The following is a 16,825-nucleotide window of genomic DNA, read 5'->3' as shown; positions in this document are numbered from 1 at the left end:
AATTAATAAATAAACAGCAGACCCCACCTTGGGCCCCTTCCCGAGGTTTCCCTGCTGTGTCCACTTTTGGGGACACCCAGCTCAGCTGACCCTGTGCAGATGCATTTGGGGGATGTGGGAGCTCATTTTTGGAGGGTGAGCTCAGCCCAGGCCTGCTGCACTGAGCTTCCTGGAGAGAGTTTTTGACTCACTTTTGCATCAGATAAACAGCATCCTCAGGCTTCCCCAGGTAGTGTCAGTTCTCTGGACTTCAGCTCTTATATCCAGTTTATTTCTTTGTTTATTAATATCCTGCTTTGTGTCACAAAAGATATGAAGCCAGCCGTGATTTTTAAACCTTTGATCTCAAAGATCTCTGTTCCTCCCTCATCACATGGGCACCCTCATCATTCAGGCCTGGCACAGGCTGAACCGGCCGTTGTCAGTGGGGAGTGGACCCAGCTACTGCCCAGGACCACACAGCGGCACGCTGGGCCACCCACAAGTCTGATGCGCATCTGGCCCCTGTGCTGGCTTCAAGCACAGGAGGGAAAGGCCACACCGGTGGGCTTCTGTAGTAGCTGCTCAGGGTCGAGGGTTCTTGATGTAGAATCAGTAGAGGCTGGGGTGGCTGCAGGGGAGTGAGTGGGGACCGTGGTGGGGGATGAGGTCAGGGAGAGGGCAGCTGCAGATCCACAGAGCTCTGGGCAGTCATGTAGGGGTCACTGGGGAGGTCTTTGATCTGATCTGCTGGGCTACTGGCAGGGGAGCATCCGGTTAAGGAGCTGCTGCTGCAGCTCAGAAGTGGTTGTTGCTCAGCCCAGGGAGGTAGGTGTAGGAAGAGCCTGGCTGTTTTTGAAGGCAGATCAAGATATGGAGAGAGGAGGCAAGGGTGACCCCGTGTCTGACCTGAGCACTGGGAAGGGTGGGGTCACCGTGTCCTGAGTCCAGGGGGACTCGGTGGCCACACTGGGGAGGAGATCAGAGGCCACGGAGGGAGCTCGCCATGTTGCTGACCTCGGTGCTGTGATTTCTCTCCTGTAACACGTGCTTTCCCACTTAGGATCAGCTCGAAAATCTAATGCCAGAGGTTTCTTTTTAAGAATCAGCATCTGTTACCCAGACCTGACCCCTGTGCAGGATCCCTATGGGAGGGAACGCAGGGCCTCCCTCCTGGCCTCACGCTCTGCCCTGCTCTCAGGAGTGCCACCGGGGAGGCCTGGCATGAGATCATGCTGTCCTGCCTCAGCGGCCGGGCCTGCGACGAGCTCGCCAACGCCACGGAGTGTGGGAGTGACTTCGCCTACTTCTACTTTGTCTCCTTCATCTTCCTTTGCTCCTTCCTGGTGAGTGCTGGGCCCTGTGCCCACTCCATTGCCACATCTGCCTGTCTCAGACCAACTTGAGTGCCCCCTGCTCTCTTGCTGGCATCCGGTTTTGACCCATGATGCATGAAGGCTGATTCCATGTTGATGGTTCTTGTCTCCCTGGAGATGAGGATCACGTTAATCCTGAAAGGGCCCACTGAGTAATGAGCTCCTGTGGGCCTGCCTTGACTTCCATGGAAAGGGCTGTACATTTCTGTGGGGCACTACCCCGCAGTTCTCAGCTAGGAGGACTTGCACCGTGGTGACAAGATACAAGCACCAGCTCTCCAGCCCACCTGCCTGTGTATGATGAGGTTCAGGAAGCTCATGGGGTTAGGCTGGAGGTGTCAGCGGGCCACGTCGCAGTGAGTAGATTTTATTACAAGTCAGCAGAAGCCTCTGGGAGACTGTGCACAGTGACATCATCTGCTTGACTTCTTAACACCTCACTCTGGCTTCTGCGGCCAGGAGCTGGTTGGAAGTGACGGTTGGAAGAGGGAGGGTGTGAAGGAAGCTGTGTGGCCGGGGGCCGCCCTGTCCAGGCAGAGCTTACATGATTGGTGATTGAACATGGGCATGGGAGAAAGAGGGGAAAGAAAGCTGTGTTCTGGGGTTTGCTGGGGTGATGCAGTGAATGAAATTTCCCCCAGTGGAAAGGTTGGGGAGCTGCAGCTGTGGGGAAAGGGAGGGAGGGAGGGAGTAGAGGCATGTGGGGGCCTCTGCCTGGAGATGTAAATTCGTTGTCATTAGTGTTTGGTGTATCAATCAGGCTGGATGATACCCTCTAGGTCCCTGTGTGGTCCAGAGACCCGAGACTTAGGCATCACCTGAGCACTTGTTAGAAATTCAGATTCCCGGGTCCCTTCTAAGACTTACCGTACTGGAATCTTTGGGAGAGGGACCCAAGAGTCTGAGTTCTAACGATCTCCCAGGTGCCTCTACTCCCTCCCATACATATACTTTGCTGTACACTTAGTGTAAATCAACTATACTTTAAGAAAAACTTTTTAAAATTAAATACAAAAAAACCCCAATGACAAGATAGGAGGCCTCATGCTTTGTGATTTAAAAATTGACACCAAAACTTCAGTAATCAAAACAGTATTATACTGGCATAAATCCAAACATATACACCGAAGGAATAGAGTTGAGGCTAGAAATAAATCCTCATATGCATGGTCAAAAGATTTCTAAGAAGGCTGTTGAAACCATTTAGTTAGGAAAGATAAACTTTTCAACAAATGGTGCTGATACCCACATGCAAAGAAAAATGAAGTTGACTTTACACCGTATGTAAAAACTAGCTTGGAACTTCCCTGGTGGTCCAGTGTTTAAGACTCCGCACTTGCACTGCAGGGGGCACGCGTTTGATCCCCAGTTGGGGAAATAGGTTCCATATGCTATGGGGCATGGCCAAAAAAAGAAAAAAGAAAAGGAAAGAAATTACCTCAAAATTGATAAAGACCTGAATACAAGAGCTTGAACTATAAAACTCTTAGAAGAAAACATTGTAGTCTCAGATTCATAACCTCAGATTTGGCAAAGGATTCTTAGATTTGACACCATAATCCTGAGTAAGAAAAGGAAAAAATGGACTATTCAAAATTTGAAACTCTTGTGCATCAGAGGACACTGTTATATAAAGTGAAAAGGCAACCCAAGGAATGGGAGAAAAGTTTTGCAAATCGTGTATATGATAATGGGTTAATGTCTAAAATATATAAAGAGCTCCTGCATCTCAACAACAAAAGATAACCATATAAAAATGGACAAAGTACTTAAAGAGACACTTCTCTAAAAAAAGAAATGTACAAAGTGCCAAGAAGAACATAGAAATATTCTCAACATCAGTAATCATTAGGGAAAAGCAAATCAGAACCCATGAGATACCACTTCATACCTTTAGTATTGCTATTTGAAAAAACAAAATAACAAGTTTTGTGAGGATATGGAGAAATTGACACCCTTTTGCACTGCACATGGAAATGTAAAATGGTATAGCCACCATGGAAAACAGTATGGTGATTCCTTAAAATAGTAAATGTAGAATTATAGTATGATTCAACAGTTCTACTTCTGGGCACAGCCCAAATGTCCATCAGTAGATGAATGAATAAACAAATTGTGGTTCAGTTGAGTTGCTCAGTCACGTCCGACTCTTTGTGACCCCATGGACTACAGCATGCCAGGCCTTCCTGTCCATCACCAACTCCTGGAGCTTGTTCAAACTCATGTCCATTGAGTCGGTGATGCCATCTGACTATCTCATCCTCTGTCGTCCCCTTCTCCTCCTGCCTTCAATCTTTCCCAGCATCAGGGACTTTTCTAGTGAGTCAGTTCTTCGCATCAGGGGGCCAAAGTATTGGAGTTTCAGCTTCAGCATCAGTCCTTCTAATGAATATTCAGGGTTGATCTCCTTTACCACTGACTGGTTGAATCTCCTTGCAGTCCGAAGGACTCTCCAGCCTCTTCTCCAACATTGTAGTTCAAAAGCATCAATTCTTTGGCGCTCAGCTTTCTTTATGGTCCAACTCTCACATCCAGGCATGACTACTGGAAAAACCATAGCTTTGACTAGATGGAACTTTGTTGGCAAAATAATGTCTCTGCTTTTTAATAAGCTGTCTAGGCTGGTCATAGCTTTTCTTCTAAGGAACATGTGTCTTAATTTCATGGCTGCAGTCACCATCTGCAGTGGCTTTGGAGCCCAGAAAAATAAAGTCTCTCATTGTTTCCACTGTTTCGCCATCTATTTGCCATGAAGCGATGGGACCAGATGCCGTGATCTTCGTTTTGTGAATGCTGAGTTTTAAGCCAGCTTTTTCAGTCTCCTCTTTCATTTCATGAAGAGGCTCTTTAGTTCTTCACTTTCTGCCATAAGAGTGGTATCATCTGCCACATTTGTCATATAAACAAGTTGTGGTACAGACCTGCACAGGAGTATTATTCAGTCATAGACAAGAATGAAGTTCTGACAAATGCTGCAATATGGATGAACTTCAAAAACATCACACTAAGTGAAAAAAAACCTGACACAAAGGTCATACGTTGTATGGCTCCTTTTGTTTGAAATGCCCAAAATTGATAACTTTCTAAATACAGAAAGGAAATTGGTGGTTTCCAGGGAATGGGAGGACAGAGGTTTAGGAATGATTACTTAGTATCATGTATTCTTCAGGAGTATGAAAGAAATTTGAAACTAGGGAAGTGGTGGTTCACAGTATTGTGCATACACTAAATGCCACTGAACTGTAGACTTACTTGTATGTTAAGTGAATTTCAACTCAGTTTAAAAAAACAAAACAAAACGCCTGAGTTTTAGGTCTCTAGAGCTCAAGTTACTAAGTCCAAAGTTGCCACTTTCCTTGAAGGCTTCGGTGAGAAGGGGAAAGCTGGGGACCTCACAGTGGGGAAGATTAACTCAGATGGCAGAACAGATGGTGGGCAGTTGATGGGCCTGAGTGAGGATGGTGCAGGCGATATAGGGACCGAAGCCTCCAGACCCTGGGCTAGGGCTGGCCTGTGGGACCCGGAACCAGGGAAGGAGGCTGCTGTCGGTGGTGGCGATGTGCAGGGGGCCTGGGGAGCCCTCTGAGAGGTCATGGGGGGAGCTGGTGGGGCGGGCGCTGCCCGAGTCGGTGGCCTCTGTTGCCCTGGCTGCCTCACACAGAGACTTCTGCCGCGGGGCGGGGCGGGCAGGGGGCAGGCTGAGGCTTATGGATGCCAGCTCTTTTCCTTCCTGTCCTGCAGATGTTGAACCTCTTTGTGGCTGTGATCATGGACAATTTTGAGTACCTTACGCGGGACTCTTCCATCCTAGGGCCTCACCACCTGGACGAATTCATCCGGGTCTGGGCTGAGTACGACCCGGCTGCGTGGTGAGTGAGCCCCTGTGCTGCGTGTCCTCAGGGTCGATACACACCACCCGCAGGTCTCAGCACAGGGCCGGGTGGCTACAGGCATGTTTGGTTGGGCGTCGGGGTTCCATCCTGATCCACATGGGGTGCTGCTGAGCTTCCTCCTGGGAGGTACCCTCACGCTAGCTCCCTGTGCCCTTGTGTACCACTCCCTGGGCTGAGAAATCCTCTTCTCAGGCCTGCAGTCCAGCCCTTAGGAGGTTGCCTGGGGTCATGGAAGGTCTTCAGGGGGTCGTGACACTCAGGTTCCTATTGGGCAGGAGCTCACTGGCTTCTCATGAGGCATGTCACATCTGGGTTGTGAGAGGTCACAGGGCGTCACCCTCTCACAGCTCCGAGGCCTCTGTGGCCAGAAACAACGTGAGGCCTTAGTTCTTTCCCTCCATGGGCTCAGGGCCCATCTGCCTGCTGCCTTCTGGAGGACAAGAGCCAGTGCGCCTCTCTGTCAGCAGCCCAGGCTGTGAATAGAGGGTTTTCGGTAAACTTTTATTGAAATCAGATGAACTTCCAGAAAAGGTCTAGTGTGTTTGAGGCCCTTCGGTCATGGCGCACAACTGTTAATGTGTTGCTGTTTCATAAGTGAGGGCCAGGTGCTTCTAGATGAAGCGAGGGTCTCCTGAAGAGAGTGACTGGGTCAGAAGACAGTGGGAGGCTGCACACCTGTGACGTTTTGTCCTCGGGCCCAGCACAGTAGCGTGGGTCCTCTGTCTGCCCATTTGTCTGTCCCTTTGTTGAGTTCATCCCCTTGCCCGTTTTCTGTCCTTTGTCGAGTGCTCATTCCCTTGCTCATTCATTCAGGCGCCCTCCAGAGCCCTCTGCAGCAAAACACGGGATGTGGAGGGAGGCCTGAGAGACATGGCTGCTGGGTGAGACCCAGGCCTGCTCAGTGCCTTGCTCACAGTGAGCCCAGGATTGAATATGTACCAGGAAGCGGGGGCTCCAGGGAGACAAGAAGAGCGTGGAACTGGGGTGCTTCCCCCTTCTTCCTCACAGGCGCCCCGGCCTGCCTGCATCCTTGTTACATGACTCTGCGTTCGGTCACCCCTTGTGTGGTAGGCCTGGAGGAGATGGCCAGTGTCCTCCTGGGAGGACCCTGGGACTCCGAATCCAAGCTCAACAAGGGGAGAGCTTTCTGATCCCCCAGACCCGCAAAGGGCTGGGACCTTGGCTGGGCTCCTGTACCTGCTTCTGATCCAGTCTTCTTAGACTTCCCACCCCATCACAGAAAGTGCTTTGTGAGGCCCTTTCCAACCTGGGCAGCACCAGGGCCCTGGGGCTCTTCTAGGCCTAGAGCATCTCTGAGCGTTTGTCCCTGCAATGAAGCATTTACGGCTTTCACACGGTGCAGAACAAGCCTGCCTGTTGTTTATGTCTCATGCTGTAAATGACTTTTCATGGTCTTAGAGAGTCCTGTCGTTTTTAGCACAGTTGCCCATAGCACGTGCTGGAGTTCACAGGCTCAGGCGTATTCCTGGGCTGTCTGGTCAGGAAGGCCCAGTCAGATTGGAGGGGAGACTGGTCACACCTGAGACCTGGTCCTCGTCAGGCAGAGGGCAGGAGAGAGTCCAGCTAAGGCAGGACTGAGGCTCATTCCAGGAGGATCCTCCTGACTGTGGTCTAAAGAGACGCTGCTGTTTCTGGGCATGTTTTCTCTAGGAGGTTTGTGTTGTAGAAAGCGGAGAGATTGTGTAGAATGTAACTTGGACTAACAGGCAAAGGAAGATCAGTGCAGGTCTGCCAGAGGGGAGTGACGTCCCCCAGATCTCTGTGGACTGTAGACCCAGCACCTCCCCAACAGCCCAAAACTGATCCAAGACATACAAGAAGTGGACCTGGGCCAGGCTGCAGCCTTGTGATTATGCACAGAGATGCTGACTGTTTCCCAAACCCAGAGTTCTAGACCTGGGGCCTTGGGAAGACATGGGCATTCAGGAACATGGTGAAGAGCTTATGGAGGAGTAGGGAACAACATGTAAACCTCACCACAGAGTACAGCACCATGCAAGATAACACACAGTCGGTGGTCCGGAAGAAGCACAAACATGGCCTGCAGCTGACACTCACACCTGCTGCTCTGGTGAGCGGCTCGGGCAGCCGCAGGCTGGGTGGAGATGGCTGGGCAGACCAGTCTCGGACCCCTCCTCTGGGCCGGCCGGAGCATACTGTGAGGCTTCCATTAGCCTCTCTGACCGATGCAGGGCCCTGACCATCTTTATTTCCCAGGGACCACCTGCTGTCTCCTTATTCTTGGGGAGCCGGAAACAAAAGCGAACTTAATGAGAATTTCTCAAGCTTTTGTGTGTATGTGTGTATACTATGTGTGTGCGCACAAGCGTGTGCATGTGTGTTCTCTGTGCACAGATCTGTGTACCCCCGAGTGTGTGTGAGCGTGTTTATGTGCAGGCAGGCGCATACCTGTGTGTACATGTTTCTGCGTGCACGTGAGTGCAGTGCAGCTTCATACGTGTGTGTGTGCACATGTGTGTGTGAATGCAGGGCATGGGCACGTACGTGCCCATGTTCCCTACTCTTCCATAGTGTGTACATGGACGTGTACGTGCGTGCGTGTGCACACACGCTATGGGAAGGTGAGGACCGCATGGAGTTATTGCCTTCTGGAGCCCCTCCCCCACCCTCCCTTCGTGGTGAAGTGCGGAGACTCTGACGGAGAGTCAGGACCACCCCCCTGAGTGGTGAGTGTGCTCTCCTCACACTCATCCATCTGCCCAGTAAGCATCCTGAGCCTGGGCCATGCGATGGGGCCTTCACCCTCAGCTCTGCTCAGCCCAGCCAGCCATGGGCAGAGGAGCTGCAGTGTGAGGCCAGGGCCTCTCTGAGCCGGGAGAGGCTGGTGAGTTAGAGGAGGTGGCAGCTGAGCTGAACTGCAGGGGCAGGATGGATGGAGCTGTGGAGGAGGGGTGGGGGCAGAGGGAAGGGGGAGCTCGCTGCCTGGCTGGAGGGGAGCACACACTGTAACGGTGCTAGAAGGATGGCTGCAAGGGGCTGAGAAAGGCCTTGGCGCTGGGGTCAAACGGTGGCCTTTGGCTTTGTTTCATGGACAGCAGGAACAGTTTTGAATCAGAGTGACAGTATCAGGCCTGCACTTTTCCTTTGGTGGCATCTGAGGGGTTTGACAGCAGAAGAAAGGAGAGGAATGGGGTCCTGGGAGGAACTAGGGCTTTGCCAGGCTTCCAGCCTCTTTGTGGGCATCCTTTGGGTCCATGAGGTTAGCAAGCACTTGGGTGAGGCCAGAGTGGGGCTTCCCCTGTATTCCCTCTTTTCCAGAAGTAAATGCAACACAGTTTGGAGTTAGCTGGACTGACGGGGCCATGGTGCAGGAAAGGGAAGCAACGGCATTGGCTGGGGTGCCCACCCTGGGACAAAGGGGTCCTTAGCTGGACCTCTAGTTTCCAGGGGAGGACATGGGGTGTTCAGGGAGGTGGGGATAGTCTGGAGAGCCAGGTGTGGAGAGAAGCTTCGCCAAGGAGGCCCCGGGGTCTCAGGTGCCGAGGGGGCGAGGGAAGGGGCTGTCAGAGCTGACGAAGGAGACCCAGGTGTAGGCAGACCAGCAGCAGTGCTGTGTGTGAAGCAGACGCTCTGGCCCGACACCGTCTGCATGGAGTGTCTCCTGCCTGCTGGGGGCTCTGGAGATTGTTGGGTTGCCATGTCTCCTGGGTACTCCGTCTGTCCACCCCTCGGCCCCCAGCTGGGCGCTGCCTGTGCAGCCTCCCCTGGCTCCACCTCCAGGCAGCGCAAGGCTGGGCGGGTGGGATGGGCTCCTCATGCCTCCGTTGCCATAACCTCTGACATTTCCTTTCCCGATGCCGGATTCATTATAAGGATATGTGCAGTTTGTTGCATTGTATTGCGCCACCCGTTGGCTTAGGGAAGAACACTCCTCGTACTCTGGCCTACAAGGTCTGCTGCTTCAGAGCCTCCATCCAGCACACTCTTGCCTGCCCCAAATGCAGACCCAGCACACGCTCCCTGCCCCAAATGCAGACCCAGCACACGCTCCCTGCCCCAAATGCAGACCCAGCACACGCTCCCTGCCCCAAATGCAGACCCAGCACACTCTCCCTGCCTGGTGTAGGAGTGACCACACCTCTTGCTCCTCCTGGCCTGTCCTGCCCACACTCCAGCCCCCTGGACGGTTTGGTTTCCCGTCTAAGTCCTGACCCCTTCAGCTGGCAGGGGACAGGCAGCCCTGTGAAACTGCACACAGAGCTTTCTCTGGGCCCTGAAGGCAAGGACCAGCCACTGGTGGGAGTCGGGGGCCAGGTCCCACCCGTGCCAAGGAAGCAGCCGTCTCACCCAGAGTTGCCTCTGGACTCCTGAGCGTGGACTGATGGTCACAGAGGCCAAGGGCCCCAGAGAAGGGGGTCTGGGCACAGGTAGGCCAGGAACAGTGGCCCCAGCAACCCAGGGTTTCAGGTTCCTGCAGAGGAGAGGGCAGCGGCGGTGGGGCCCAGAGCCCGTCCTCCTGCTCCACCTCTGGACTGGTCTGCTCGGCTGAGCCCAGGAGTCTTGGGAGGAGGACCGGACCCAGAACCCCTGGGTGGATCCACCCGCCTGGAGAAGGCTGTCGCTCCTCTCTCCTGGGTGGCCTGAACCTGACCACCCAAGCAGGTCCCATAGGCAGCTGTCCCAGGGGTGGAGGTGGCCAGTCTGCCTGAGGAGGTGGCAGTCATCAACCCTGAACAGCTGCCTTGTCTAGAGCCTTATTCCATGTGTCGGTCCCGGCCCGTCCTGGTGTGCTGTCAGGAGGCTGCAAGAGTGGCTTCAGCCGCATCCCACCCCAGCGACCCCAGCCCCGCCGTTGCCTGCCCAGCACTGATCCAGCAGCAGCCCTGCTCCGGACAGGGCTTGGGTGTCTCTGGGCTTGTAGCAGGGCTTTGCCTCTAGAGCCTTGGGGCCCCCTGCAGAACAGCGTGGCTCCCACACTAGTTTTCTGGCCTGCTTTAGAGTGTTCTCTAATTTATAAGCCTCTTGGCTCACTTGGAAGCAAGTCAGGCCTGAAGGAACGCTGACGTTTCTGCCGCGGCTCTCCAGCCAGCTTCTTCGGTCCCCGGTCAGCTGTCCCCCAGCTGGTAAAACAGCTCCTTTCCAGTTTGGCGTTACCCATGGCTTCTGAAAGTATAGACTCAGAGCTGACGACCAGAAGCCTCCCTGATGCAGCCTCTGCCATCTCTGCTTGGTCATTAGCTCAGGTGCTCCCTGTCACTCCCTGCGTGGGGCCAGAGTGTGGAGGTAAGGCTGGGGGCTAGGAGGGGGTTGAGCCCCCCACAGAAAGCCTTCATTTTGCTTGTTTTGACTTCTGGCATTTAATCCAACACTGGTTAACTGGCTCTGTTTTCTTGTCTGCTTCCTCCCCTACCCTCCTGCCGTGCCCCTCCCGTGGACCCCTCCTGTGGACCCCACTCTGCCTCTATCCTATGGGCCGGGTCTCCAGTGGGCGCATCAGTTACAATGACATGTTTGAGATGCTGAAACACATGTCCCCGCCCCTGGGGCTGGGGAAGAAATGCCCTGCTCGCGTTGCGTACAAGGTAGACCCCACCCCTGCATCCCACAGGCTGTCTGTGCTGGGCTCCCCTCTCTTCCGGGGCTTGTCTGTCTGTCTGTCTGCTGCTCTACCATCTCTCTGTTTCTTTCTTTTCTCTGTCCCAACCTTCTCTGCTTCCCTCCCAGAGGGAAACAGACACTGTGAAGTGTCTCTGCACTGGCCCCTTGTCCCATAGGGCTGCCCCCTCTGAGAGCCCCCCAAGAGGCTCAGGAAGATGGAGCCAGAGCCCAACATCTGCCTTTTTTCCTTCCCTTTGCTTTCTCAGGAAGGAGGGGACAAACTAGCTTTTTTGACGGAGGCCGTTTTTGTTCTGAGCTCAGGACCACACTCGGCTCCTCTGTCCCCCAAGCCTCTGATGTGGGCAGAGTTGTCCAGCCCTCAGTGTCTGGCCCTGCAAGGCCTCTGCAGGGTGCACCTGTGGAACCCACGCCCAGCTCTGCATGTGCTGAACTTCCAGGCTGTGGAGGGAGTATTGTCTAGAGCTTCATAAGTCCGTGGAGCCTTAAGAAGGAAGGGTGCTGGAGAGAGGCAGCCTGTCCTCATTCCTGGGCCTCCAGAGGGTCCTGTGGGGGGTGAGAACAAACTCTGAGGCCTGGGTGGTCCCGTGTCCCTCCCCTCTGTTGCCGAGGGCCCAGTGGGCTGAGCTGCAATGAGGGGGTAACTGAGGACACCAGGCCTCCCCCGGGTACCTGAGCAAGGCACGTGGCCCCATTCCCCAGTCTGCTCCTACCTGCCCCTGCGTCCCCGGTCACCCCCTTGGTGAGTAAGCACTTTCCGTCCCCCTAGCACTCCTAGCCTGAGAGCCCTCCGGCAGCCCGAGTGGTTACATGGCTCAGCCGCACCAATCTGGAGCCGAGCTGCCATCTCTGTGCCTCTGAGCAGGCTTCCCACAGAGCTTCGTCTCTGGTTCCGTCCACATTGTCTCTTTCTGTGCTCTGATTTCGGGCTTGCATCTGTCTCCTGGCTCAGCATAACCTCTGGGAGCTAAGCGGCTCCTCTGGGCCGTACGTGGTGCCTCTGGTGTCCTCCTTGGTCCTCCCCTGCCCGGCATGCATGTCGAGTCTCCCTAGAGGCCCTGCATGCAAGGCTGTAACACTGTCCTCAAGAAGGAGAGCTCCGTCCACACCGACACCTGGGGCCAGGGTAGGCAGGGAAGGCCATGATGGGATCGCCTTTGGAGTTCCTTCCTGGGTGTGCTGGCCAACTCCAAGGTTCTGGGCGTGAAGAGACCGGGGGAGGCCTCGAGTTTAGTGAGAGTAGATGGACTTTGTGAGTTGAGGAGGGCCCAGGAGATGCACAGAGTGCCAGGGCCAGAGGGTCTAGCCCCAGGCAGAGATGCCTGTCTGTTTGCCCTGGTCCCGCTCCTCTGCTGCTCCCAAACTCCTGGCCCTCTGGGGCCTGGGCAGGCAGATGGGGCTCTGGAGGGGCTCTGGTAAAGGTGCCCTGGACGGAGCTCTCCTTTCTGGGAAGATGCCTGCTTGTCCCTCCTTCATGCTGGCCCCTGACTCCCTGACTCCCCTCGAGAGGGACCCCTCTGCCTTTCCCACTGCTGTCGGCACTGGTCTGTGGGACACTGTGCTCTGGGAGCCGCGTGTGTCCCCAGGTCCGAGGACCGCGACTTGAGGTGCCAAGTGGGGCTTTGCCAGCATTAGGGGCGGAGTGTGGGCGTCGTCTCCAGCCACCTGCCCTCCTTCAGGCTGAAGCCTGGATTGGCTCCAGAATGCTGGGGGTAGAGTGGCCCTACCAGAGAAGGGACCGGGAGGCTGCCCTATCACAGGGTTTTGGCTTGGCAGAGGACAGCACATCCCATGGAGGGGCCCTGTACCCCCACCTCTAGCTCCCATCCTGGTAAGGAATAGAGAGGCTGCTGGGAGAGGACAGGGGGCCACAGTGCCCCCAAGGGCTCCACTTGGCCAGCAAGGTGGCCACCCCATGATCAGAACATTCCAGACACATCTGAGACCATTTTCCTCCTGGAGATCACCTAAGTTCTTAAAGCCTCAGGCTCTGGGCAGCTGCTGGTTATTACCAGAGGATTTTGGTCCAGACACACTCCCATTTCCAGCTCTTCTGTCCTAGAAAATGGAAGAGAGGGAAGGGGCTGTTCACCTAATGGTGAAATAGGGAGAAAGCGTGCACGGCCTCCAGTCTGGTTGAGCGCTTGTGTCCCTGTGGGATGGCCCTGGGCCCCTGTGCAGCTGGCTGAGCCTGAGGCCCTTGCAGTCACGTCTGTCGGGTCCTTCCCCTGTAAGGAGCTGGTCTCTAAGACTTTGCTTGTTGCCTTGGGCTGGCGCCACTGAGCGTCCTTCCCTAGCCCCTAGCTAGGTGGTGAGGCACGAGGCCGTCCCGGGGCTTGTGTGTCCGCACTGGGAACTGACCTCCGAGCTTGCGGTCCTGGCTGCCCCATCACCTGCCTGATGCTCCTGTCTGTGGGCTAGCCCAGGGGTCCTGCTGCCCAGGCCCCTCTTCAGCCTAGGCCACACACTTGTTCTATCATGGGCAGTGGGCTGGGGTCCCTCTGGCTGAGACATGCCTGTTCTCTCAGAGGAATCCAGGCTTCTGACCTGGCCCCATTGGACAGTATTTGCCTGGACTGTTGTCTTTCTGTAGCCAAGGAAATCCTCAGCTCAGATGAGGGTAGGGGTCCAGGGATAGTGTGAATGCTGGCAAAACTCCCATCCACCCAACGTCTCCTGGTCCTGGAACCCTGGGAGGCCCGGCCTGATTTGCCCCCTTATCCCCAGCGCCTGGTTCGTATGAACATGCCCATCTCCAATGACGACATGACTGTCCACTTCACATCGACGCTGATGGCCCTCATCCGGACTGCACTGGAGATCAAGCTGGCTCCAGGTGAGAGAGGCAGCCTGGAGGGGAGGGCACAAAGCAGGGCCATGTGACCGCGGCCCGCCCCCACCGAGAGCCACCCCAGGCAGCTGTGCAGGGCGGGGAAAGGGGCCTGTCTGGACAGCCCCTTGTCAGACAATGACCTAGCCTCCTGAAACCATCCTGCACGTCAGCGCTACAGTGACCCCATTTTCATGTAAGGAAGCTGAGGTGGAGTGAAATTGAATGACCCCAGGTTACCCATAGTCATGCAGTGCTGGAGCCTGCACCACATGAGCCAGTGCCCCTTACAAGGTGAAGAGTGCCCCTTCCCCACTGTGAGCCTAGTCCCCCCTCAGGACCTCTCCTGGGTTCCTGACAGGACCGCGAAGACCCCAGCAGATCAGGGAGGAAATGGACCTCCTGCTTGTCCTCCTGTCCTGGCCCCCTCACGTGGTGGCTGCTTCCCCTTCGCAGAGAAGATGAAGGGCCCTCCCCTCCATCGCTTCCCCCCTGCGCCCGTGCCCTTGAGCTTGGCCCTCTCTGGTGTGAGCGGGTGAGCTGGGGCCGGTCTCCCCTCTTTGCAGATTCTGTACTACTGTCATCATCCACCCTAGGAGGGCATGCCCAAAATCCTGTATTCTGTTTCTTGCCCTACTTCTATTCGGGGTTATTTCTATCAGTGTATAAACGTGCTGTTATTTTTCTTATTTTTAAAAAGTGCTTCTCTTCCCCTACCCCCGCATCAGCTTCTCTGTTTTTCTTCTTTCCTTCCTAGCAACAGGAGAGATGGGTCTGCATTGTCTCTGATTTCTCCTTTCCTAGTCTGCAGTCCTTCTTTCACGACACAAAGCCTCGCTGGCGCCGCTCTTGTCAAGTTCTGCAGGAGCCTCCCCTTGCCTTGTGGGCCTGTTCACAGCCTGTGCATAGCAGCCCCTCCCTTTCGTGTAGAACCCGTTGTGCCTTTTTCTTCTGTTTTTTTCCCAACCTCTGAAGGTCATTGTGTGCTTCAGACACACATTCTCACCTTTTCCCATGGCTTTACATGTTGTGAATTCCAGTTTTGTATTTTTAGTTCAGGCCTGCTCCTAAACCCCAGGCTTATATAGCCCACACGTCATTCACCTGCTTGGAGGCCCAATAAGCATCTAGAATCCACGTGCTGACCCTCGAGCTCCAGATGCTCCCCAGATTCCTCACTGTCTCCATCAGTGGAAACACTCTTAGGGTTACTCAGGCCAGCACTTTGGGCATCATTTTTCTCTCCTACTTTTTTCTTATCCTATTTCTGATCCATATTTCTGAACCCTTGCAACATCTTCTGACTCCACCTTCAGAACGCACCCAGAATATGACCAGTGTCTGCCCTCTCCCCGTGCCACCTCCGGGCCCGTCGCGCTCTGTCAGGCCGCGGCCGGGACTGTCGCAGTGTCTGCCCTCTCCCCTACCACCTCTGGGCCCGTCGCGCTCTGTCAGGCCACGGCCGGGACTGTCGCAGTGTCTGCCCTCTCCCCTGCCACCTCCGGGCCCATCGCGCTCTGTCAGGCCGCGGCCGGGACTGTCGCAGTGTCTGCCCTCTCCCCTGCCACCTCCGGGCCCGTCGTGCTCTGTCAGGCCGCAGCCGGGACCGTCACAGTGGCCTTCCTCTCCCCTGCCACCTCCGGGCCCGTCGCGCTCTGTCAGGCCATGGCCGGGACCTTCGCAGTGTCTGCCCTCTCCCCTGCCACCTCCGGGCCCGTCGCCCTCTGTCAGGCCGCGGCCAGGACTGTTGCAGTGTCTGCCCTCTCCCCTGCCACCTCCGGGCCCGTCGCGCTCTGTCAGGCCGCGGCCGGGACCGTCTCAGTGGCCTCTCACTGGTCTGCTTCTGCCCTTGCCTGTTTCAGTCCCCCTCCAACGCAGCAGCCAGACGGTTGCTAAAAATCAGACCAGTAGCATCAACAAACCTCCAGCTAGCCTGATCACAAAAAATAGAAGATAAAAATAGTGAATATAAGGAACGAAAGAAGGAGCATTGCTATATATCCTGCTAACATTAAATGGATAACAAGGAAATTTTATGAACAGCCCTATGTGTATAACTTCAGTAACTTAAATGCAAAAATTCCTTGACACAAACTTATGAGGCTCTTTCAAAAATAGGTAATCTGAAAAAAGGAAATAGATAACCTGAGTAATACTGTATATATTAAATAAGTTAAATTCATAGTTAAAGATCTTCTAAGAAAGAAAATCATGGGTCCAGTTGGTTCCATTGATGAAGTCAACCAAACATTTAAGGAAAAGCAAGAGAGTTCCAGAAAAACATCTATTTCTGCTTCATTGACTATGCCAAAGCCTTTGACTGTGTGGATCACAATAAACTGTGGAACATTCTGAAAGAGATGGGAATACCAGACCACCTGACCTGCCTCTTGAGAAACCTGTATGCAGGTCAGGAAGCAACAGTCAGAACTGGACATGAAACAACAGACTGGTTCCAAATAGGAAAAGGAGTACGTCAAGGCTGTATATTGTCACCTTGCTTATTTAACTTATATGCAGAGTACATCATGAGGAACGCTGGGCTGGAAGAAGCACAAGCAGGAATCAAAATTGCCGGGAGAAATCTCAATAACCTCAGATATGCAGATGACACCACCCTTATGGCAGAAAGTGAAGAAGAACTAAAGAGCCTCTTGAAGAAAGTGAAGGAAGAGAGTGAAAAAGTTGGCTTGAAGCTCAACATTCAGAAAACAAAGATCATGGCATCTGGTCCCATCACTTCATGGGAAATAGATGGAAAAACAGTGGAAACAGTGTCAGACTTTATTTTTTTGGGCTCCAAAATCACTGCAGATGCTGATTGCAGCCATGAAATTAAAAGTCGCTTACTCCTTGGAAGGAAAGTTATGACCAACCTAAATAGTATATTGAAAAGCAGAGACATTACTTTGCCAACCAAGGTCCGTCTAGTCAAGGCTATGGTTTTTCCCGTGGTCATGTATGGATGTGAGAGTTGGACTGTGAAGAAAGCTGATCGCCGAAGAATTGATGCTTTTGAACTGTGGTGTTGGAGAAGACTCTTGAGAGTCCCTTGTACTGCAAGGAGATCCAACCAGTCCATTCTAAAGGAGATAAATCCTGGGTGTTCATTGGAAGGACTGATGCTAAAGCTGAAACTGCAATACTTT

General features: G+C 54.1%; 1 protein-coding gene across 4 annotated transcripts in view; it reads left to right on the top strand.

Moving 5' to 3' along the window:
* Window positions 1-16,825, top strand: part of CACNA1B (calcium voltage-gated channel subunit alpha1 B) — a 214,767-nt gene that overhangs the window by 185,877 nt on the left and 12,065 nt on the right. For all 4 annotated transcript variants that reach the window (XM_055400588.2, XM_088840958.1, XM_088840957.1 and 1 more), the window contains 4 exons: window positions 1,181-1,325; window positions 5,097-5,224; window positions 10,716-10,812; window positions 13,574-13,682. In XM_055400588.2, coding sequence (XP_055256563.1) covers window positions 1,181-1,325; window positions 5,097-5,224; window positions 10,716-10,812; window positions 13,574-13,682 — 479 coding nt within the window. The remainder of the gene's footprint in view (window positions 1-1,180; window positions 1,326-5,096; window positions 5,225-10,715; window positions 10,813-13,573; window positions 13,683-16,825) is intronic.

This window comes from Moschus berezovskii, chromosome 11 (assembly GCF_049115385.1).
Source record: "Moschus berezovskii isolate FMDL1 chromosome 11, NW_MosBer_1.0, whole genome shotgun sequence".
NCBI lineage: Eukaryota > Metazoa > Chordata > Mammalia > Artiodactyla > Moschidae > Moschus > Moschus berezovskii.
This window is presented reverse-complemented; position numbering and strand designations above follow the sequence as displayed.